The sequence below is a fragment of the Cucumis sativus genome, chromosome 1, assembly GCF_000004075.3.
Source record: "Cucumis sativus cultivar 9930 chromosome 1, Cucumber_9930_V3, whole genome shotgun sequence".
Lineage (NCBI taxonomy): Eukaryota > Viridiplantae > Streptophyta > Magnoliopsida > Cucurbitales > Cucurbitaceae > Cucumis > Cucumis sativus.
Genome location: NC_026655.2, coordinates 2,271,115 through 2,295,262, shown reverse-complemented (window position 1 = coordinate 2,295,262; position 24,148 = coordinate 2,271,115). Strand labels below are relative to the sequence as shown.

Here is a 24,148-nt window from a genome sequence, read left to right as displayed (position 1 = left end):
TTCATTTGTTGATAGTAGGAGAAAAAAAGCTAATTGCAACAATAGTGAATTTTGCAATTACCTTTTATTTATATACAATTTTGTCAATTTGTCAAAGTTACCATTGAAGTACGATAGTAGATGCAATTACATTCTTAAACGGTAAGGATTGAGCTCCCAAATTTATATTATTGTTAAAGTTGGAGTTTCAAACTTAAAATAGTTGTAGAAATTGGACCTTTAAATGATAAAAATTGAACTTTAAACTTATTTAAGTGCTACCATTTCTACAACAATGCAAGTTTGAGATACAAATTTTAACACTTATTTAAGTTTGAAGATTCAATTTCTACGATTGAAAGTTCGAAAAATAAATGTTTTAAAGAATCCTTTCAAATTAGATTACTCAAGTTGTTTTTCTCTTCGAATCGAAATATTCTATAGGCCGTAGTAGCAATGAAACAAGTATATTACTGTTCATATCACAAGTTTTGCTAATAAATTTGAAAGTGGGTAGTACTTTGAAAGAATAATGATTTAAATATAATAATTGATTTACGATTTGGTTATATCTTTCAAAAAGAGGATTCATAATTACTATAAAACTTATTGATTGCAACTTTTAAAATGCATGAGAATAAAAATGTAGATTTCCTAAAAATGTGAGTATACATTCTAATTCTCATTAATTACTTCACCAAATGTGGACAAGGTTTACTCTTTTTGCCATTCATAATAGCAACTAAGAGTTCACTAGTATTTTAAGCAAGAAATAAAAAACAAACAAACAAACAACTATTCCTTCCATTAACATTTTCTTAAAAATTAATTGAATGGTTGTCTTTCCTAATCAAAAAATGTCACTAAGAGAATGCTAAAGTTGCAATGTTGGAAGTAGTTTTGTCTTTTCTCGAAAAGTGAGTAATGTGTCCTCGATAAGAATCCTAAATTAAAAAAAAAAACATATCATGCTTCAACCTTCAAAATGACTAATTTGAGAGGTACGATTCAAGGAACCAACATTTCTCACACACATTATCCAACTCGTCCGGTGAAAGAGCCCCTTTTGATCATGAAAAATCCCCTTCCAAAGAAGCCACGACCATATTAGAAGATGAAAGATTCCTCAAATTAACCTCAAGCTTAGGATTTCCTTCTTATGTTGAAGTTACAAAACACATCATTTTGATCGATCACTTTCATGTTGATGATGATCTTAAGAATACTTGTTTGCATCTTGAGGAAGAAAAAACTCTACGATAAAGGACTCATTCTACGATCCTTCTCACTAAGTAGAAAAGGTCACTCTTTTGTCTGTATAGGTTCGAGAAGGAAACTAAAATAAAAGACTAAATTATACTAAATTATAAATTTAGTTTTTAAACTTTTATAGTCATGCTTATTAGATTTACAAGCTTTCAAATGAGTATACAATAGAGAAATTACTTTAAATGTCAAAACTATTCAAAATATTAATAAATATAACAAAATAGCATCGTCTATACCAATAAACTTACCATATCAAATTATTAGTTATCTTATAATAGACGATAATATTTATAAATATTATAATTTATTTTGAACTTGTTTTAGATAATAATTTGAATGTAATTTCGAGATTGATTTTTTTTTCCTCTTTCTTTCATTGGTCTTTCAAACGTGTGAGACTTAGGGGTATATTCGTCTTCTTCACACACGATCAAAAACCCTAGGTTTTAAGTATTTATTCCTCTCCATTTGCATTCATCAATTCTCGGGCGCCGTCTCTACAAATTCCACAGATCGTTCTCTCCGGCCTTTCTCTCGTGTTTGAGGTCAGTATTCACTCCCTTCTTCTATGCATGGTGATCTCTTTTGGCTCATACTTTTGTTTCGAATCCATACCATTGGCACCACCTCGTGTCTCCGAGATAGTTACTAAACAAGCGTTTATTTTTCGATTTTGTGTTTGTTTGCCTCTAGCGATTAGTGTGAGATTTATGGAGTGAATCTTTCGGTCAGTTGGTTGTGTGATTTTGTTACCACGATTGAATTCCTACTCTGAGGAAAATTTTTGAGTAGTTGATTAAATGGAGAACCATATTAATGTTTGTTAAATGTTTCATGATACTCAATACATTGAAGTGATTAGAATTGGAACTCGCATATGCTTTCTGAAAGTTGATTTCTTTTACACATATCCTGCACTGACATTTAATAGTTTTTCTGTTTGTCACTAGTTTTCTTGTTCCTAGAACTTAAAATTAGGTTGTTCGAATTAAGAAAGGTAGCTATGTAACTAATTGTTATCTGGTGGCAGATTGTTTAGCAAATATCTACTTGGAACTTAGAAGGGGTTATTATAAATGAAAAAGATTCTTTGAACTTGGGTTTGTGCAGGAATGGAATCTCAAATCAAGCATGCTGTTGTGGTCAAAGTAATGGGTAGAACTGGATCTAGAGGTCAAGTGACTCAAGTGAGAGTTAAGTTTCTTGATGATCAAAATCGTTACATTATGAGGAATGTCAAGGGACCAGTGAGGGAAGGTGACATTCTTACTCTGTTGGAGTCTGAGAGGGAAGCTAGAAGATTGCGTTAGATCAAACCCACACTTCACCAATTTGCAGTTGCTGAATGTTATGTTTTAACTTCAAAATAGTATTGCTCTTATCATTTTTTTCCTCTTTTATGTGTGATTTTAGTGACATTATGGTTCTAAGCCAGAATACGAGTACTTTAATTGAGTTTTGAAACCATTTATTTCAAAATTTTGTGGCTATATGCCAACTGCTCAATATTATTGGTGTTTTTTTGGAATTCTTGTTTGCTTATTTATATTCTAACTTTCTTGGGTGTAGCAGATTCTTGAGACGAGTGGTTTTGAGGTGGTTAAAATAGCTTTTGTTAGGTTTAAAAATCACTCCAAATTATATCTTTACTCATCCGAATTGTGCCTACATTAAAATGATGTTGAATGATGGAAATATGTTTTGCAGAGATTTGAACTACAACAAAATTAGACCCTAATGAAGTAATGAAGTTTATGGTTTCAAGAATATACAAGTCTATATCGGATTTATTTATTTCAGTGTTTGTACTGTTAAGTTCTGCTGGATTGAAATGGGTTTCTTTTTTTCTTTTTATATAGTTCTTTTAAGATGATAAAGGTAGTTCAATTGTGGAGTGCAGTCATGATAATATCTTCCCATTAGGATCAAGGAAGAGAATCCAAGGGGAATCTTCTAAAGCCAGTACCAAGAGAACTCATTATCCACAATCAAATGTCTCCATTTCCCATGCCAACTATGATTCAACTACCATATGTGGAACAACCAACAGTCCAACACACTCACTCAAACATGTAGTCCTCTAGAGCTCCCAATAATTCAGCAGGGATCATCAACCTTTGCTTGAGCCAATCAAAGCAATAAAAAAGGAGAAGATAGAAAAAGTTTCCTTACTTCCCTTGAAAAATTGCGTTGATTTGTAGTCTCCACAGTGAATAGAGGGAACTTCTTTGGCATATAGATTTGGAATGGTAGGAATAAGATCTCTTTCACTAGGGACTCATTAAACAAAAAAAACTACTTGAAACATTTAGCCTAATCTTGAGCCCAACTCGGGTTGAAGCCGTCTTCTTTTGGAATCCACAGTTTCCTTTTCAATTGAAATGCTTCTACCATTCCCTACTCTTCTCCAAATGCCATGAGCAGACATAATCCACCCACATGATACTCTTTATGGTATAGCCAAGGTTTGCCTTCAAGAATACTCCGTTTGGAAATTTTCTTTCCTTCAAAATTCTTGTAAGATGACTCCTTGTTCATACCCATCTTTTTCCAACTTCTCTAGTTTTTTCACTTCCTCTCCGCAAAAGAACCCCGCTAAAATCAAGCATACATTCTTTTCAAATCTTTCCTAAAGCTATTAGGAAGCTCCTCAAACAACTTATAGTATAATTTGGATCGTTAGGACATTGCTTTGATGGAGCCTTTCCACCCATAGATAGCAGATTCCTTTTCAACCCTAGACCACTTCTCTAACTTTTTGCTTCACCTCATTGCAAACTTAACTTTTATCACTTGTAACTATATGAACACCAACTACTTCTAATCCCATTGACCAAAAATATATTTTGTTGATATTAAATTATAAATTTACTTCCTACAATTTTAATTTTGTGTTTATATTTAATAGTTCCTCAAACATTCAAATGTATGTAATAATTACTATATTATTAAGGTTTTAATAAACTTAAATCTGATTTCTACGGTTTTTTAAAATAAACAAAATTATAGTATTGATTTTGTTTAAAAAGACCATTAAACACACAAAACTAAAATTATAAATACATATTTAAGAATTTCCTAAAATTTCTTGTCTGTAGGATTATATTTTCTTTCTTTCGAAGATTTTTGGACAGAGGGATTCAAATTTTCAATATAAATATATAATAATACTTAAAAAGTGAGAAACAATATAAATTGGGTTGATTTTGGCTTAACCATCAATAAAAATGAGTCTCACTGTACAATAATTGGATTGTTTTTAAACACGTTTACTAAACCATTGATTTGATTATCATTTGTTCATGTTTACCTAATTGTTATTATGGTGTAAACTTAATAAATTTCTATTTTATTTTTCATCCATACATTTATTTATCAAATCATTATCCCAACAAACAACTTTCTACAATTTGAATTATTTTACAAAATGTTATCAAACAAATGACATCTCATCTTTCTATTAACATGGTTAAAAATAAATCATCATGAGTTGATTTAGTAATAAGTAGGAAGATATAATCTTAATAATCATATTACAATTACAAGATCGAGCATAATTAAATGAGATCAAAACATAATTAAATATGCATTTTTTTTTAATCCGATGAATTAGGTGACGTAAAATGTAAAATTTTAGTTGTTTAAATATAATAATAACAATAATTTTCCGTATGCAGCCTTCATATTAAATTACCAGAAAGCCCTTACACTTGAGTTCTCCATAGAGGGGTATATTCGTCTTCATCCACAATCAGAAACCCTAGTTATTGTGCCCAAAGTATTTCCTTTCCCCCCCCCCTTCCATTTGTGTTGCCGGCGGCGTGTCTTCAAATTCTACTGAGTTCTCTCCGCCCTCATTCTTTCTCCCTCGTTTAAGGTTCGTATCGACGTGCTTCTTCGATCCATGGATTTTTTGTGATTTTCTTTGTTTGTTCTGTTCCTTATCCATAGCATTGGCAGCACTTCATATTTGTATTCTCTGCGAGAAAGCTGACAAATGATTGCATTTATTCTTCAGTTTTGCTTTTGTTTGCCTTCGGTGATTAGTGTTATTGTCTTTTGGTTGTTGGTTATATGATCTTGTTTCATGATAGACAGATGATTATTGGGATTGAGATTCGAGATATTTTGATTTGCAGTTGTTCGTTTTGTTTATGAGTTGGAAACCTTGAAATGTTATGCAGACATTTTCGTTCTCCCTCCTTCTCTTGGTTCAAAATATAAGTAATTAGAATTGTAACTCGTATATGCTTTCTGAAAGTTGGTTTCTTTAACAAATCTCTAGTTTCATAGAATATTATGCACTGATATACGTAAGTTCTTTGTTTCCCACTAGTTGTTCCTTGAACTTATTATGTTGTTCAAATTTAGAAGTGGAGCTGTATAGTAAAGGAAAAGATTCTTGGATTGAATAAGATTTAAGTTATTGGTGGGTTCGTGCAGGAATGGAATCCCAAATCAAGCATGCTGTTGTGGTCAAAGTAATGGGTAGAACTGGATCTAGAGGTCAAGTGACTCAAGTGAGAGTTAAGTTTCTTGATGATCAAAATCGTTACATTATGAGGAATGTCAAGGGACCAGTGAGGGAAGGTGACATTCTTACTCTGTTGGAGTCTGAGAGGGAAGCTAGAAGATTGCGTTAGATCAAACCCCCACTTCACCAATTTGCAGTTGCTGAATGTTATGTTTATCCCCTTTTTAGTTTTGTCTTCAAAATAGAATGGCTCGTATCATTTTCACCTCTTTTATGTGTGGCTTTAGTGATATTTTGGTTCTAAGCCAGAATACCTGAACTGAATGAGTACTTTAATTGAGTTTTGAAACCATCTATTTCAAAGTTTTGTGGCTGTTTGCCAACTGCTCAATATTTCTTTTGGAATTCTTAGCATTTAGTTGTATGCTTGCTTTCTTGTTTTGAATTGTTTGATGGTGTGATTTGAAGTGATTTTAAATAGGATTTATTTATTTGAGTATTTGTACTGTTGTGTGCTCTCCTAAGGTTGCATTTGCTTTTTTTATTTTTTATATTTATTTTGAGATGAAGAAATATTCTGAAGTTCAGTTGTGGAGTGGTTTACTTGGCTAGTCATAATCACCAAGTCTTCACATTATGATGAAGGAAGAGAATCCAAGGGTAATCTTGTAAAGCCAATAGCAACGAACTTCATTATCCACAATCCATCATCTGTGTTTCCTAATCCAACCATAATTCAATTTTATTAAATGGTTAATAATCAATCTTCCCTATGTAGAAAGTTTGAATTTTTATATATATACTGAGCCATTTTGGGAAGTTTATGGAACTATGAATTGTGAACTATGAAGATCCACAGCCTAAGATGTATTTTTAGTGCAAGTGGGAGGTAATTTGAACGAGGGGGGATTTTTGGTTCTTAGCACATTCAGTTCAAGTAAATTTTTGTTGGCTATGATATAACTTCTTGGGACAAATACGATGTGAAATTCACGAATCCTATTTCCATACTATTTCATAACTCCTTGAAGCAAACACACCATAAGTAAATTATCAACACCATAAGTAATTTATTTTAGTTGATGTAATTTTAAAATCTTCATTTTTATCTCTTAATTTTCAATTTTCGTTGATCAATTTTCAATTTTCGTTGATTGAAATGGATGTATTTTTTAAAATGTTGTTTTTGATAAGTTTCGTGAAAAAACCAAAATGTTGGTTTCGGTCATTTCACTGTTAACTTCGATTCTTTACTTTTAAGAAGTGGCAATTTAGTTCTTTACAAATGATTGCAATGGTTACTTTTTAAAAGTAAGAATCTAAATAAACATTTGATTTAGTTCCTTAAAAATAATTATAATGGTCACTTTTTAAAAGTAAAAGAATCTAAATAAACATTTTCAAATAGAATCCAAAATAAACAAAAGTAAAAAGTACGAGGACAAAAACGAACATTTTACAAGTACAAGAACTAAAATAAATTAAAGGAAAAGTTATCGAGACCAATATATAACCCTTGTTATTATTACTATTATTTTATAAAGGAATGATTGAAAAAAAATACCAAAGGAGGTTATATTCCTCCTAACCCATTAAAAGAAGAAAAGTTAGAAGAATGAAGAGTGCAAAAGAATAACTCAACTGCTTTGTTTGACGTAAAACCATTAACTTAGGGCAATTTGAAAATAATTGCTACAGTTAGATAATTCCTTCCACTGATATAAAATTCAAAACGCTTAAAAACCCAGCGATGTATAACATCTCTTGCAACAGTCTCAGAGTTTTGAAGCTGAAACTATTTGCTTTAACTTTACATCTACACGATAAAAGCTGGATCGGACTCGGTACAAAAATATAAGTTACATATTACAAGTTGACATTATCCTCTCCTTGAAGTGATGAAGACAATACAAAATCAGAAATTCTAGTAAAAGAAAAGGCTAACTATCATCTCCTGAAAGAATTTTTGATGATCCATAAGTTCACAGTAGGTTGCAGATGTCAAATTGGATGACTGAAAAGTAACACAACCACCATATCCACCATTCTTGGTCATCTGTTTATTTGTAGAAATATAAACATGTTTTTAAAAACATGAAATACCATATAATTCATCCTAATACTTTATCAGATTGAATCTTAAGTATAAAGATTAGGAGAGGTCTAAAATGGTACCTACTAAAACATTTGCAGCAGCCAGTGGGGGGGAAATCTCCCCATCAAGTGTTGTATGTGAACAAACCAATGAGGGCTGGCTCTAAAAATCAGAAGAAAACCAATTTTTTGCCTGAGGCTACTTACTCATAACATGTATTCAGTACTATCTTGGTGATACAACACCAACTTGTACAAGCGGACGCCCTGGAAGTTTCGCTGGTTCAGGACTTCCACGGAGAAGAGATGCCCTTTGTGGATTAAGAAGCAAGAGTTGTTGCATGTCTTTAGGAAGCACATTGAAAACAGTCAGCAGATCCCCTTTCAGTTTCTGACAAGTTGCCACAGAGTCTACATAAGCTCTCCTGGATTCCTGCAGCTGAAGATGGGGTTTGAAACATAAATATATAGTGCAAAACATCTTATAAACAAGAAACAGAGAGAGAAATTTGCAGTGTGGATGCATCGTATATTGCTTTTAGTGACAAACAGGAAGACTTGTTGGTTGAAGGGTTGTTTTGTCAAACGCTTCATAACTTGTCTTCTTTGGAAAGTGCAAATTCTAGGTCTCCAACAACTATAGTTTAAATGATTCATGAACAAATTGGAAGAGTTTTTGGTATTTTTTTTTCATTGGCTGGGACTTAGCTTTCCTCCTTTTCTTTCAACATTTCATCGTTCCCAATTTCTCATATAAAAATAATCAATGGTCTCACAAACTCCTAAAATACGTCATTTTTTATGGTCATCGAACATGCATATTCAATCACAGTCATCTTTATTTGTCTCAAGTAACTAATTTCTATCATTGCCAAATTTGTATGAAATTGAGGCCTGGACCCAGCTGAAAAGACTTACATATCTATGAATAGTAGAACAGTTGAACAAGTAGAAACATTATCCTATATATTGTAGACAACTGAAGAAGGTGCGATTAAGGTACAATAGCGGGTAAATAATTTCAAAATATTATACACATTGAATCTAACACAATTTTACACCGTTAATAAGGGGAATCTTTTTTTATTTTATTTTCTTGAATTTCTAGGACATCTAAAGAATTATATACTACGGAAAATGAACTTCCCCAATTTGAGTATTCATCCTGACACCAAACATTTTTCAAGTGCAAGTGTTAAAGAAAAGGAAACATTGACATTTTAATCTGCCAACTATTCTACTTTCAAATATATAGACAACAAAAATAAAATATAAGTTGAGAAAACGTGTTAAAGTTTAAAACGATTGACCTTTCTGGTCATTTTTAAAGCATGTTTCCAATAGTTATGTTTGTCAGTTTTTTATGTTATTTTTATTTTCTTTTATTATTATTATTTTGTAAGAAATGTACAATTTCCTTCAATTTTTTGTGATCACTTCATATTTTCTCTTTATTTCTTACATATTCTTGATGAAAGTAGCATAACTGAAATAACAGCATTTTGAATATATATCATAAACCACAATCAACATATTTGAGCAGCATAGCTGTCTTGCTATACTGCATCTTAGTCTATAAGTTTGTCATATAAAAATCAATAAACAGTGAAAGTTCACCATTATTCTGGAGATAACTAATGGGAGGGTAATACTAGTAGAATAGCAGTAGGGGAATGTGGACTTGATATAAATAAGGGGAGTTTGGGACCTTAGGGGTGGGAGATCATTTTGGTGAGGGGATTGTCCATTGAGGAACCTTGAGAGAGAGAACCCTCTTGAACGGCTATTGGTATATTAGGTACATTGCAACTTCTCTTGACATTGCAATATACCGTTGTTTAGTGTTTCATTTGCTTTCTTTGAGTTTTCTGTGTTTGAGTATCTAACATACTTAAAAGCTGTTATCTGGTGCTTAAACCAGATATCTTCATAATGCACATGATGAGGAGTTCACAATTAGGTTTACTATTTTACCCAAATATAGGAATTGAAAGATTTTACGTCCATACAGAAGTCTAACAGTGCCAGTCTGTTCACTAAGTGCAGGATAGAATACATACACAAATTAAGGTAGATCATGAAACAAACCCCATACCACTCGTGGGTTTTGCAAACTTAAAAAAGATCATATAAAAGAAGGGCTGGGAAGAGACTAGTAAAGAAAGAAGATAAAAGAAAAGGAGGGGGAAACAAGAGTAAGAAAAAAGAAACAGCAAACATTCTTCTTCCATCCACTATCTTCCCTTCCATGCTAATATCTGATTTTACTCCAATGTACATGCATATAAGAAAAGGGATAGAATTTTTTCAGAACACCATGGTTCTTTAATTTTATTTTTCATAAGCCTTTGTGATCAGAGAACCAACTACTGCTCTGGATTATTGCTCCTCAAGTTAATTCTATAAGTTGAAACGAACGAAAGGTTGCTCAACCATTCGCCCATTTTTTGTCTGTTTGCTTCGAATGGTAGAAATTTCATTTGTCAACATTTTGAATTAGTTTGGTGTCCTCCCAAGTATATTGAGGATAGTTTCCAGAGTTGCTTCCAGGGTGACGGTTTAAAGACGGCAAGAGATTTATTGTCAACTTGGACTAAAGGAATTTTGTTCGATTCCTCCTCGTAGACATGCCACATGGCTATGTTCGTGACCCATGGATTTGTTTTTGTTAGCCTAAGAATAGGACTAGAAGAGAGACATGGTGAGGTTTTTCTAATATTATCCCTTTTTTATTTTGATAAGCGGAATGGTTTACAACGGTTCCCCTGGCCTGAGATTCCAACCTTCTATAATTTTTATTCTTCATTACTAAACATGCTTCTTATGAATATGGTTTTCAATAAGGCTAAATCCAATTCCTACCAATTATTCAATAACATCAACAATGTCTGCCTTCACTGCCATCTATGATCATCAAGCCTAAAATATTCTTTAAAATCACATTTAAAACATCACGCAGTGTAATAATAATATTCAGAGGGATCAGAAACCCACACACTAAAATAAATAAAATAAAATAAAGTAAAAGGACCTAGCCTACTCAAAAGCATTCAGATACCTTTCAAAAAACGTATTAGAAGGAAAAAAGAAACTTCCAACAGAACTAAAAAACTAAAATTGGAAACTAATCAAAATTTATTTGTAATTAAAATAGTAGCAAAAGGACCGTTGGGAAAAATACCTCCATTTCTCTTAGAAGATGTCTTTCAATCGCATTAAATAAATCAACAACTTCCAATTCAGGCATTTTAGACATAAGCCGTGGTATATCAGAATTCATTCTTGCTTGCCTCCATAGTCTATGCTGTTCTTGTTCTGCAACAGCACACCTCCTTTGAAACCAAGGCATGAAGTTTGGTCCTTTGAGAAACCGCCTAGATGGAATAGTTTAACAAGTCCATTGATATGAACAAAACAAAATTCAATAAAACTGTTCTTAAAGGGTGATGAATACTTCCTATGAAAAAGAAAAAAATACAATAGCTAGTGAATGGAACACCCCCAATACCTGTACAAATCCAGCCAGTTAGATCTCATTCGCTTAGCCAAAAATTTTCCTGGACCTCTCGTTGATAGATTGGCAAGAAATTCATCAGCACTAAATTGGGGACGAGAAGGCTCATCAAATGGTGAACATCCTTCTGAAGGAGTGGTGGTTCGGAAGTACGGCCCAAAAGGAGCCAAAAAGTTGGTAGTAAGTTCCAGGAAATGCCGACGCAGTATCTCATTGTTGACAACAGACATAGACTCCTCAACCCTTGGTGATAAGCCAGCATCAATAAGCCGATTCAAGATCGATGTGTCTGGCTTCATTGCTGCAGGGTATGTGCTCCAGATGGCTTCCTTATGTTCCGTCATGAGGCATAGCGGACCATCTCTCCTCAACTTGACAGCATTGAGCAAGTTTGACGGGGAGAATTTTTTCAGGGATAGTTGTCGAAATCCAAACCCTTCAGGTGCGCCAGGAACACTACCTGAAGAGGACCTGGATGTCTGGGCAAGCCGATTAACAGCAGGGTTTCCAACTGAGACAATATGAGGAATATTACGAAGAGCTTTAAGGAAAAAAAGATTCGTCACCCCTAAAACCATTGGTGGGAAAGTAGCTCCATCTTGAAGTGCGTTTAAACGTGAAAACTCAGGGTCATGAATGGTGAAATAAGGTCTGAAATCAACACTACAAAGAAGAGGAGCAACCAAGCTAACAAGACCAGCAACAGCTTCACAACACTGGGGAGGCGTTGGTGCAATGATAAGGATGGGTTCACCAATAAGCTGCAACTCCCACAACAGCCAGAGCTGCAAAAGAAGACCCCGGAATGTACCAAAGAGATCAGAATCATGGAAAAGACCCTGAGGAACTGACTGATTATTGGGAAGAAAAGGAGCCATAGAGGATGTAGACTCTTCGGAAAATGTCTCACCATCCATTACCAGACTATGAACAGGTGGCAAGTGTGCTTTAAGCATGGCATTTCCAATAGGAAGCTCCATTTGTTTACCGGGCACTGGAGCAGGCCACATCGAAACATAAGCAGCAATATGCTCAAGAGCCCTCCTCCCGATGTCAAAATATAATGGACCCATGATTTGCAACAGAGGTTTAAAGACAGTAGAATAAGGACTATGAGACAGAATTACCACAGACTTCTGCTCTCCACCTCTTCTTAGCCTCTCATCGTGTCTCTGCCTATTAAAAACAAAACCATACATGTACTTGGGCTTGGTACCAAGGCTGCTCTTTGATCTTGGAAGTTTAGAGTCATTGGTATTTTGTGATAACTCATCCACTTCAGTTATCTCAGAAGATATATTTCTTGGTTGAGAAACTCCCTTCCTTCGAAGCCGGAAAAAGAAGATACAATCATGAATGCTTGAACGGTTCTGGTGCTGCGAAATTGAATCGGGAAATGAACTAAACGCAACTTCAAGTTCCTCATCTTGAGTAAGACAGTCTGGAGGATAGCACTCCTCAATGAGTTGACCCTGTTCAAGATCAAACCTAATAATGCAAAAGGCCACAACCCATTTTTGAAGAGATTCTGGATCCAACTTCACATTAACTTCTGATTTCACAGAGAATGAAGGGGACCTGCTCATTTTGTTGCATCAGTTCCAGGACCATACCCCCTAGTGTTTCGTCATCACTATCCACTTCCCTCACAAAATATCCGAGCCTTTAACCGATAATCAAGAACGAGGCCAAACAGCTAATCTAACGATTAACGTGTTTTCTTCCACTTATCACTGGTACTGAATACAATCAACGCGAGGTGAAACAATGTACTAGAAAACCTGCATTACATGCGGATCAAAGGATGCTCGAGAAAAAGTATACCTCTTTACAACACTGAAAAGTAGCATAAAAAAGTAAGGACAAATAAACCGATTCTAAAAATCCAAATGATCTTCGGAAAGTAAATGAAAAACTCACGAGTGTGAACAACTATACTGTTTGCATTACTACTCTTGGTAGGAGGTTTCCACAAACAGCAGAAACGAGAAGAAAATAAAGCGACAAAAACGACAAGAAGACACTAAGAACAACCACAACGAGAGTATAACAAAGATCCACAAGTGGGTCGCGATTTACCTAAACTGACAACCCCAGTAACAATCAAATTCCAGCCTGAACCAATCTGGATCAACAAGAAACAAGTATCTGAAGAAAAAAAAACCAAATGGGTCATGACAAAACCCGAAAAATAGAAAATGTAACACAAAATTACAGTGGGAAGAGGTCCAAAAGCAAGCAAAAATGATTAAAAATGCATGAGAATAAGGAGGACTCTGCAATTGGTTGAAAAAAGAAACAAAAATCCAAGAGAAATTATTGCATACCGTTTCCGGATTGGACTTCAAAAGGGGGAAATTGGGAAAGGAATTGAATAGAATCACCTAATTTACTTCCTTCCTTCCTTCCTAGTTCCTCCCTCTCCACTCCGTCAAAGAACCGTTGAATTCACTGAGAAATTCCAAGAAGCTGATGAATAATCAATGGAATAATCGTAAAATTGGCTGCCTGAGATTATTGGGTCTGTCCGGGTTTTCGTGATTTAACATCTAATCGGGCCTTTTCAATCTTTCACCAAAGTTACCGAAATCAGTCTGCCAAAACGAAGAAAAAAATTCATATTTCTTACTTTTATAGATTTGATTAATAATATTCCTTTTTTCTTTTTGGGAAAGAAAGAACGGAAGATACTTTATTATAATTCTGCTCAACATATCTAATTATTATCAACTTTCAATTCTTCAAATTTTGATTACAATTAGGGATTAAGGTGGCCTCAATCGTGCAAAAAATACCATAAATATTTATGACTAAATGACACCAAAAGATATGAATACATACAATTAAAAAAAAAAAAAAATCTTAAGAAGTATATATATGAAAGAATAAAAATTTAAACTATAATTTGGGGGATAAAAAAGAAGTTGATGTCTACCTTTGAAATCGAAATTTCTTATTATGAAATGCAATCTTAGAGTAGAAGCATCTGTTGAGTTTTGATAAACACAATTGATAGGGAAGAGATGTTACTCTTCCATATGTGTATATTAAATACAATAAATGTAATAAGATTTGATTGTTAGAGGGAGGCAATTCCATATCAAACATCAAACTTATGTAACTTAAATGAATAATTATTATTGAATATTTAATACTTTTATTTAACAGAAAATAACAATACAATATAATGATTGTTGAAATTCACATAGTGCCCTAGTAAATAAATTCTAATTTACTACATAACTTAGGTTATGAACTTATAAAAATTTATTAAAGTCTTGTTTAAAAAAGGATTAATACAGTCGAAATTTAATGCTGGAACGTTCGATGTTGTAGTTTTTATAAAATAATAACATTCCTTAAACCCTTTACTATTAGTAAATCAAACTAGAAAAGATAATTGATACTATTTTCATACCAATAAGATCAACACCCAATGTTAATAGTCTCACCAGTGTCTAGACAAAGATCAACACCCAATGTTAATAGTCTCACCAGTGTCTAGACAACTATTTCAACCATGTCTCACCAGTGTCTAGACAACTATTTTAACCATGAATAAAAGTTCATTTTTAAGAAGTTGACCAATATGAACAATAGATATTGATAAACAATGATACCTTAAACCGTTCGTAATAAGTCATTGTTAATCAATCTCATTTTGGCAAACATTCATGGACAGCAATTAATCATTTCAACAACAATTAGATTTAGTCACCAATATCAAAAGAACTTTCAGCATTTGCTGTTTGCCCTATATTTACCCAGGGAGGGTGAGCAAGAAACTTGGATTATAATTGGAGGTAAAAAAGTTGTTCTATACAGAGAATTGTGTGAAAAAGAAAACCTGAATTATACAATAACAAGATCAACTGACTTGTATTCTACTGTCATTGTTAATTACCCTCACAGAGACCCACTTCTTTACATTTAAAAAATGAGAAGAGTTCAAGCAAGGCTTAGAGTTCAGTATTGCAACTGCATTTTCTATACCAAAGTATCTTTTCTTGAATCAGTATTTATAATGAACCAACCACCAACACTTCCAATCCTTCAATATAACCGAAACTCTTGTCAATTCCCCACCATCAATATGCACTTGGTTCTTCCTTTAGATTGGTTAAAGATCTATACATCATATACCGGCAAGCGTTCTTCGATAACAACGCGACATATCGGGCACTTTTTACACTTCTCAGAGCAGGAACTGCAATAATATTCGCAAGTGTTGGTGAAAGCTGGAAGAGGGTAATTATATGCTTCTTAATTTCATCAAATCACTAGTTGAATAGTATAATAAGGTGAGGTATTTCATACCTGCATAGTACGCGATGCCTACACGGAAGAAGAACCACGCTAATTTCTCCCTCAAAACAAACCCGACATAACACCTTTTCCTGTTCAAAGCCCCAGGTGTACCAATCAGCATAATGATAGAACGAGACCACAAGAATTAACCATTGACAATGAAATTCTGACCATTATAGCCAAGACCACATCATATTACCATAAAAAAAAAAAACAAGATAAATGAAGCCAATAAAGAACATCTATAACCAAAAAGCAAAAGTTTAGACAGATGGAAAAACAACCATACTAAAATCAAATAGTATCAGATCAAGCAAGCATAGCAAATTTGGTAGAAACATGTCAGACCTATGGTTTAACTGATTCAGGGATTTATCCAGGATTGTTTATATCTGTAAAGAAAATAAGGAGAATTTACATTTTGAAGTCTTTCATATTCCTGCTGACTGTATTTGGTGATTTCTGTCTGCTCTCCAAGAGCAGCTTGAAGGCGCCACACCTGTATGGCTTAGAACATCAAACACAGGCCAAATAAAACTAGTAGCAGCATCGACAAGGTCAATGCGACAACTCATCATATATATTGACATAACGCTAACTACATATCACCTCCTCTGCAAGATCTTTCTTGGGCATCTTCTTCACAACCTCGGGAGGATATCCGCTAAAAGTATTGTACCTGCATTGTTCATCATAGCCAAGATACCAATGAGCTTCTTCCTTGCTTTTTGACATTCTAAAAGAAAATATTTTTTAAATGCATTTTTTCTATTAACCACTGATCTAGAGGATCATTAGAATTTTCACTTCATCAAAACAATGTTCCGATGTACTGAACTAAATGTAATTTGAATAATCAAAGCCCATTGCATAACATTTTTGTTTGTTAGTTTATGTTTTATGTTCAAGAGCTGTCTTGATTTGATTCAGACTTCTGGAACCATTTATATGATAAAGCTAAACTCCAAATATCCTTCTGGAGAACTCCATAAGAAGAATGATTGTGGTCCAATGTCAAAGGACAAAATGAAAATATACGTATAAGCTTAACATAGACAAGTAAAAATTAATGCAATCAGAACAAACACAGTTCTTACTTGGTTTGACTGTTGAAAAAAAATCTATAAATACCTGTGATTTTATTATTTTTCCCATAATTTACCCCTAAGATTTGGAAATTTGTTAGAACCAAAGGAAGGTAAAATTTAGAAGTATGAACTCTTTGAAGCTTCAATGAATGGCCATCTAGAAACAAAAGAAATGAAAGAAGTTCCTCCCAAAGTCTTAACAAGGGAAGAAATTGCATTGATAGAAGTTTGAAAGCAAAAGACGAGCAATACAAAATACTGAAATCCACATATAGTAGCTTAAGGAACAAAAAAAGGTGATCTAGACTGCCGACAGATTTGACGTATGTGTGGCATAGAGAAGCAAAATCTCAAACTTTAGCTGTGGGAATGAAATGCAAATACAACGTACTGATGATATGAAAGATAAGAAAATGGATAGCTTCATCGGAATTACAATTTTGTTCAACAAAAGTCCCACTGATAATGACTTCAATTTTTGTTTCCTATTTTTTAAAATAGGGTTATATCCTCCGATTATTTTTAGAATAGTTTTCCTCCCAAAAACAACAAGATTTTGAAAGCTAATTTTCAAGGAATTCTGATTTTTTATTTTTGGAAAAATTCTGGATTAAATTAATCTCAGCCGGATGGTAAAAAACCCTTGAAGATCACAAATATTAAGGGAAGAAAAGAATGGCATGCTCTTTCTAACATATTTCCATTCCATACTGGCCCATACACCCAATTGGAATAGAGTTTAGCATCTAGTATGATTTGTCAATAATCATAAATGGATGGACCAGCCTAGTCTATATACCACCCGGATCTGAACTTAAATCTGGTAGAATAGATTGGAAAACTTGAGGTTACCAAAAATATAGTGATTGGTGTTGATTTTATGGAATAAATCTATATTTCATTTATTATTTAGTAGAGATACAAGCCTATATATAACCATAGAGAAATACACTTAAGGAAATAATATCAAATAATATCTCTAGAATTATATCTCCTAATAATAATCTAATTATATTAATAATTGGAAACTTAAATGGTCTGTAATAATTTAGTAGAGTGCTGCTTGCGCACAAAGACAAGCATTTTCTTCATTCATAGAATTCTAGGTTTCCTAAAATCCATTGGGGGAAAACTCCAAAAGCATAATGAAACTGGCTCCAGTAAGATGGTTAAGTATCTTGACTTCAGACGACTTTTACAGAAAACCATAAACTTCTCTTAATAAATAATCACATACAAGCGAAAGCAATAAGGCACCAAAGTAGCAATAGAAAATGTGCATGCATGCCAACCAATCAGTCACACAAGTTTTCTTATTATTGTTATTATATGCGTTCAGGTTTGTAGTGTATCCATGTAGTAGTGTTCTCACAAAACAATTTCAAGGGAAAAAAATACTGACCCAGAGGCACCCTCGTGGTACAATCGTGCCTGCTCCTCTCGACTGCTTTCATCAATTGACCACCACCCCAATAGCCTGTCTTTGTCATATCAAGTAAGTTCATATTTCATGAGCATATTGCAAGCTTCAAGTACACAATATAAACTTAATAACATTATCTTCGTTAAAGTGCTAAAACCTCAGAAGAAGTGAAGGAAGAAGAAACGATAGAACTCTAATAAGGATATCACCTTGAACCATGATGAAAGAACTCCAAACAGGCATGAGCCCTAATTGAAAAACTGAAATACAATGCTGTGCCAGATCCGCCTCTTAAGAGAAGTACTGCTTTCTCTAACAATCTAGATGTAGCATAAATAACAGCAGCACCTTGCAACATAAAAAGAGGCGAGAAAAGGATGGGAAGTGGCATATTTTTAGCAGCTGCAGGCGTTCCCTGAAATGTGGATACGAGTAGATTAAATATCAGAACATATTATTGACAGATGCTCGTACTTCCCCTGGTTGAAAAGATATTCCAAAACATGCAAATTTCATGAGTATTTAGGTCATAAATCTAATGCTAATTGTACAATCAAGATCTGAACAAAAGGAAGTTGAAAATGAACGTGCATAAAAGATCTGAATTAAACATGCAACATACCTCTAAATACATGCATAGTAGAATTTGAAAAATAATTATGGGAATTTTCATAATATGTCCTCCAATGTCTTGAAGGCCACAAATTCTGTCCTGATGCTGATCCTGCTCTGGATAAACTATTAGACCACTGTTCCAATCTAGATATCTAACTACTGATGATGATGAACAACGTTCTCTTGTTTGAATATTTCTATGAATTGCTGGATTAGACCACTTTGTACATACAAGAAATGCAAAGCACTCAGCAATGCTGCAACCAGAGTATTCAAGGAAAAAAAATATATCAAATTAACTGGGATGGAAAACAAGTTAAGCATCCTCACAATATTGATTAAAAAATGGTAGATGTAAGCATGTATAAACAGGACATTCTAACACAAGAAGGTGGGTGAATGTTACCCAAAATTTATAAACAAGTCCCACCAGCCAAGGGCACCAACGTTCCCTACAAAGGTTAACATGATCAAAACATTGATAAGATAAGGTCAATCCTTTCAGTATTCAGTCATATGCATACATAATTAAAAAACAACGATCTAGCACTCATATTTTCCTACTAGCCACAATAATGTTAATCCTTAAGAAGATGAATTTTTTGTTGTCCACAACATGTAGAGTCTTAGACATATGGTCAGAACAAAAATGATGATCTTACAAACTTGAATACTAGCAATTAAACGTATGCATGCTGTCAACAATCCAATGTACATAACCATCCACTATTTCTAAACAATAAAAAGGCAATAAACATAACCATCCACACAGCTCCATATTATTTAAAATCAAAATAAAAAGACCATGCAATCTAAATGTGGGAAATTAAAAATTACCAGAAAGCTTCAGTAGAGTAAATACTGTAGCAGCAACAAAGAAGACCATTGAAATGGCAACCCAAAAATGCTGCATAAATTGAGAAGATAATCAGCTTTTATCGAACAAGAAACTAATCGGACACAGCAAATTATTTTTTTTTTAAAGATCACTCAGATGGACAATTATATTCAATTGGTATTTGCAAGAGAGAAGTCGATACTCCACATCTGGTTCATCATTGTCATTTCTTTGTTCTCAAAAACTTGCTTATTTAGAAAATAGGCAAAACCCATCTAAAAGTGAGAATTGTAAACCTTTCTCTATGTTCAATAAGAAATTTGGTGAATAATACTAGAAACCCAGTAAGAAAATCTCTGTCATGTTGTGAAGGTGACAACAAGATGTTTTCAAACCACCCAATAGTTGATCAAGTATCCTAAGGACCAACTCAATCAATGGTATTACTAAAAAAACTGGTTAGCAAATAATCCAACACTTCATTTTTTTTCTCTTATTGACGTTGTTTTTATCTCATAAGTTAGCATTAATAATTGCCAATCCAGACTCAGGCTCATCTATGTCCTCTATCAAAACTAGAGCCAGTTTACTCTTTTCTCTATCCAAAACTAGAGCCACTTTACTGTTTTCTCTCTCCAAAACTAGAGCCAGCTAACTGATTTCCCTCTTCACACGGTCAAATTATAGCAAATCATCATAATATTAATAAAAAAAATTAATGTTGAAACAAACCATAAAATAACGAGTTTGAGAGATCGATTTTATATCATAAACACTACGAGACATCAAATACTAGCAGCCAGAAGATTGTTGCTCTCCGCTCAGAAACGTACGAAAGCTGGGTTTTTTCGAGGGATCATATAACTAAAAAAACTTCAATAGGTCAGGCATTTTGGCATCCTCAAAACATTAATTTAAGAAAAGGAATGGTCACACAGAATAGTTTACTGATATAAAATTTAATAAGACTTACAGGCAGTGTCTCCCATATTGCTTCATCACTCATGCTTTCATCATCACCAGGCATCAGTGACCTACACATTCTTAAGAGATCGGAAAGGCAAATCAGATCAGCGTACAAAAACTTGGTTGATATCCAAACACACTTCTTAAAAGCAAATTGGAAAAGTGGAAAAGCTTCTTGAGAAGGATTTTTTCAAATGCCAATTGCATACAATTCATGCATAAAACCTTTTTTTCTTGTGTGAACCAACTTGATCAACCAGGCAACTATCCAATCTAATAATACTTCTGAGAAACTCAGAGTATCTTGGTAAGAAAAGAGCTTCAAAATTTAGAAAAGAACATTGTCAGATCAAAAACAGAATGCAACACTGAGAAGGAAGTCGAAGTTATGGGTTGTAAACACAACTATTATATTTATGTTTGGTAAGAAACCAAGCTCTCCACTGAGAAGAATGTAAGAATTTACAAGATAACTGATAAATTCAGTATTCTATAAAAAGAGACTGTTAATTAAAATAATCGGTTCAAATTCAGAAACCTTGAAGTGAATTTTGTCAAAATGGTCCCAAGCAAGTATCAACATTAGTTTGGTAAGGTTCAAATGTGATCCAGCACAATAGCAGACATGCCAATCATTCAATTCGGACATATGGGGAGAAAGAGTTAATGAGTTAAAAGTCAAATCCACACAAGAAAGTTCGGATCAGGTAATCATAATTCTAACATGTACAAAGGTCAAGAAGGATTCAAACCACAAAGAGAATCAATAAAAGACTGCAGCATCAGACAACAAAAGATACACAGTAACAATACAAAATATCTCAATATATGCAACATTTAATGCAGTGAAAACTATGATGAGCAAGTACCTGAAATTATCGATTAAAATAATGATTTCAAATGCCAGCAACGGTAGAAAGACAATCTTCAAGTTCACAGCAGTGAAACCATAAACTGCCAGAAATGGTATTGCCTCAATAAACATACAGAACAATGCCCATTGAATACTGAAAATTCGGGAACAACAAGTGTTGCACTGGAAATAAGGCATCAACATTCTTAAACAATTACAAATCATTTGAAGGAGCCATAATTCAAACCAACAGCATAAAGAAAACAAAAAATTACATAACCACACATGAAAACACATCCATAATAATGGCATACCAGATAAGCTCTCGAGGTATACACAAAGAAGTAATTCAAATGCTATAAGCAAAGGTGTCGCAACAACAGCATGGCAGGGTGCCCACTGTTCAACAGAAATACATTGCAGATTTACAAATTATGTCGTATAAAAGAAAACAAAACAAAAAACACAAAATAGAGCCAATCTTTACAAAAATTTATTTACCATTAGTAACTTACATGGCGATTATGAGGAAGAGATGGGGCAGGTAATGAGAACCTTCCTCGAGCAACAACCACATGAAACACCCAAAGTGGAAAAAATACAACCCTGTATATCAAAACTGTAAAAGTTCAAAGGAAAGAAAGTGGGAAATCTGGTTTCTCATAAAACTACTACTCAACAGTCAATAACATTTAAACGTATCCATTTTAGAACGAAAGAATTGCAGCCTACAGCCACTACCAAGACGTCGAAGAAAAACTACACTAAAGAAATCATGCGAACAGGTTAAATGGGAATGGGACAAAGGGCCTGTATGTGGCTTGTAGCCTCCGCTTGTAAAGCTATGCAGCGGAAGGGATGGAGCCTCAATTAACCTCCTTTCTTTCTTTCTCTCTTTCTATTTCAAGTGAAGAAAGAAACAGTACAAACCCAAGACTGAACTCTCGGATGAGAATGAGGAGCCGTTTCAAAACAATCACAAGACATGGTACTACATTCTGGACTCAATTTCAGTCAAACTATCTCCACAAATTTTCAAAATTCTTTCGGCCGAGTTCACGATCACCTCAGTCTCTAAAAACCAAATATTCGATTAGCAATTCATCTTCCTAATGAAAACAACCAACGTTGTAGATAAACAACCCATCAACCTGAACCCCCCCCCCCCCCCCCCCCCCCCCCCCCCCCCAACTTCACGGTATTTTAATCTAAAATTGAGGGAATGGAAAGGGGGAGAAAATAAAAACCAAAATCAAGTGAACCGCAATGAAACCTGAAAAATATAAAGACCCAGGAAAAAAACAAAATATAATCATCAGAGAGATCGAAGAAAAGGAAAGAAAACAAAATAAGTAAATAAAGTACCACCAACTGTGGGAGACGAAATGATCGAGCTTGAGAACGAGCAAGAGCGTGAAACAGAAGAGTGAACCGTGGGCCAAAAGTGCCTGCACGGACTTCAACACTCTTCTCCAAGTCATTCCTCCTCCTCCACCCCAATTTCCTTTACCTCAAAATCCCACCACCCCTCTTCAACAGAAACGTTCTTCAAAACCCAAAAACCCAAAAACCCATCATGCAAACCATCGAAAAAAACAACCCCGGAAAGGAAAAAGAAGGAAAATCAAAACAATAAAAAACTGGGTGTAATCGGAAACAATGAAGACGAAGAATAAGAAGAAAAAGGACCGGAAGCTCTGTTTCAACCCCCCCAATGAGCAATTAGTTGGTGTAAAGTAAGAAAAGGGAATGAATTAAACAAAAGAAAGAAGGAAAACGAAAAAGAGAAAAAAGGAAGATTATGGGTTTGTTTCCACCGTCGACAAAGGAAAAGGAAACAAGCCCTCTTTCTCTTTTTTTAGTCTTTTCTGTGTTTGTTACAGAAACCCAAATATTATAATGGAAGCTGTATGTTCTCTTCTGGCGAGTGTAAATGCTTTAGCTTGACGGCAAAACACAAAGCAGAGCCCAAGTTTGAAATATCCAACCAAGTGGAATTGGATGGATGGAGGCAAATGGTAAAGCGATGGGCGCTCGTAGTGAGAGAGTTATTGGGGCGCCTGAGGAGGGGTGGGAGGATTTTCTAATCTCACCCGCGTTTCTCAACCACCATTTTTGGTGCCTTACTCCACGTATGTATGGTGAATTTTTGAATACGACAATCAATCTGAACAGAAGAAGACTCGAAATCTAAACAATTCCTCTGCCTTGAAAGCTTAAGCTTTTCTGCATATTCAAATCATTTACAACTCTTATTCTCAATTCTTACCAAAATTTGAATATTTTTCAAGACAATATCAAAATGTAATCTACCATATGAAATTTTGAGATATGCAAAGGATTATCATTTCTTTACAAGTGAGTGAATTAGGGGTTGCGGTTTTATATTCTTTTCTTTTGGTTACTTTGTGCACTAATTTGGAGTCACGAGACTTTTGGCAGTTTCATTTGGAATAGTACCTCCAGCTCCATCTCAAACAATAATAATTTCTAACCTTTCAAGTACTAAACGTTAATGTCCTTTTTCAAAAAAAAAAAATAATAATAATAGCAGTTTTCGTCCATAAAAGTCGGAAAAAGTAACAATTTAGTTCATAAATTTTAGCTTATAATGACTTAGTCCGAGTATTTTTAATTCGGTATCATTTTAGTCTCTAAACTCTTGAACGTGACAATTTAATTCTTGTATTTTCAAACATATAACAATTTAACCCGAACATTAACAAA

General features: G+C 34.0%; 4 protein-coding genes across 9 annotated transcripts; 2 read left to right on the top strand and 2 right to left on the bottom strand.

Moving 5' to 3' along the window:
* The first annotated feature begins 2,358 nt into the window (after nt 1-2,358).
* On the top strand, nt 2,359-2,776 carry LOC101216303 (40S ribosomal protein S28-1). Its single transcript, XM_031888458.1, has one exon. The coding sequence runs from the start codon at nt 2,361-2,363 to the stop codon at nt 2,556-2,558; it is 198 nt and encodes a 65-aa protein (XP_031744318.1). The 5' UTR covers nt 2,359-2,360; the 3' UTR covers nt 2,559-2,776.
* A 2,293-nt stretch (nt 2,777-5,069) lies between these two features.
* LOC101217106 (40S ribosomal protein S28-1) lies at nt 5,070-6,221 on the top strand. The gene is made up of 2 exons (XM_011650480.2): nt 5,070-5,125; nt 5,692-6,221. The coding sequence occupies exon 2, from the start codon at nt 5,694-5,696 to the stop codon at nt 5,889-5,891; it is 198 nt and encodes a 65-aa protein (XP_011648782.1). The 5' UTR covers nt 5,070-5,125; nt 5,692-5,693; the 3' UTR covers nt 5,892-6,221.
* A 1,134-nt stretch (nt 6,222-7,355) lies between these two features.
* LOC101216067 (protein DENND6B) lies at nt 7,356-13,974 on the bottom strand. 5 transcript variants are annotated; one of them, XR_968629.2, is made up of 6 exons: nt 13,658-13,972; nt 13,410-13,478; nt 11,325-13,111; nt 10,998-11,190; nt 7,898-8,255; nt 7,356-7,778 (listed from the first exon to the last, which is right to left on the bottom strand). XR_968629.2 is itself a non-coding variant. In XM_011650466.2 (5 exons), exons 3-5 carry the CDS (start codon nt 12,914-12,916, stop codon nt 8,043-8,045), a joined length of 1,998 nt encoding a protein of 665 aa, XP_011648768.1. In that variant the 5' UTR covers nt 12,917-13,111; nt 13,410-13,478; nt 13,658-13,972; the 3' UTR covers nt 7,356-8,042. The 5 variants fall into 5 exon arrangements, 3 of the variants coding, with proteins under 3 accessions (XP_011648768.1, XP_031736255.1, XP_031736256.1); XR_004214200.1 differs by having other exon boundaries at nt 7,902-8,255; XM_011650466.2 differs by having other exon boundaries at nt 7,356-8,255.
* Nucleotides 13,975-15,053: 1,079 nt separating this feature from the next.
* On the bottom strand, nt 15,054-23,706 carry LOC101215825. Of its 2 annotated transcripts, XM_011650459.2 has the most exons (14): nt 22,787-23,706; nt 21,937-22,027; nt 21,736-21,820; nt 21,438-21,522; nt 20,576-20,645; nt 19,602-19,671; nt 19,171-19,216; nt 18,772-19,021; nt 18,359-18,564; nt 18,129-18,203; nt 16,248-16,317; nt 16,057-16,137; nt 15,648-15,727; nt 15,054-15,537 (listed from the first exon to the last, which is right to left on the bottom strand). In XM_011650459.2, exons 1-14 carry the CDS (start codon nt 22,900-22,902, stop codon nt 15,459-15,461), a joined length of 1,404 nt encoding a protein of 467 aa, XP_011648761.1. In that variant the 5' UTR covers nt 22,903-23,706; the 3' UTR covers nt 15,054-15,458. The 2 variants fall into 2 exon arrangements, with proteins under 2 accessions (XP_011648761.1, XP_031736257.1); XM_031880397.1 differs by lacking the exons at nt 21,937-22,027; nt 22,787-23,706 and having other exon boundaries at nt 21,438-21,604; nt 21,736-21,798.
* Between the last annotated feature and the right edge of the window lie 442 nt (nt 23,707-24,148).

Excerpts from the sequence above, each read along its gene's own strand:
- LOC101216303 (XM_031888458.1), top strand. The coding sequence starts at position 2,361 with ATGGAATCTCAAATCAAGCATGCTGTTGTGGTCAAAGTAATGGGTAGA.
- LOC101217106 (XM_011650480.2), top strand. The coding sequence starts at position 5,694 with ATGGAATCCCAAATCAAGCATGCTGTTGTGGTCAAAGTAATGGGTAGA.
- LOC101216067 (XM_031880395.1), bottom strand. The coding sequence starts at position 12,916 with ATGAGCAGGTCCCCTTCATTCTCTGTGAAATCAGAAGTTAATGTGAAG. Across the intron at positions 11,191-11,324 it reads AACTGGCTGGATTTGTACAG|GCGGTTTCTCAAAGGACCAA; the intron begins GTATTGGGGGTG and ends TATTCCATCTAG. Across the intron at positions 8,256-10,997 it reads ATCTTCTAAGAGAAATGGAG|CTGCAGGAATCCAGGAGAGC; the intron begins GTATTTTTCCCA and ends CCCCATCTTCAG.
- LOC101215825 (XM_011650459.2), bottom strand. The coding sequence starts at position 22,902 with ATGACTTGGAGAAGAGTGTTGAAGTCCGTGCAGGCACTTTTGGCCCAC. Across the intron at positions 21,821-21,936 it reads CTCTTCCTCATAATCGCCAT|TGGGCACCCTGCCATGCTGT; the intron begins GTAAGTTACTAA and ends TCTGTTGAACAG. Across the intron at positions 16,138-16,247 it reads AGAAAGATCTTGCAGAGGAG|GTGTGGCGCCTTCAAGCTGC; the intron begins GTGATATGTAGT and ends TAAGCCATACAG.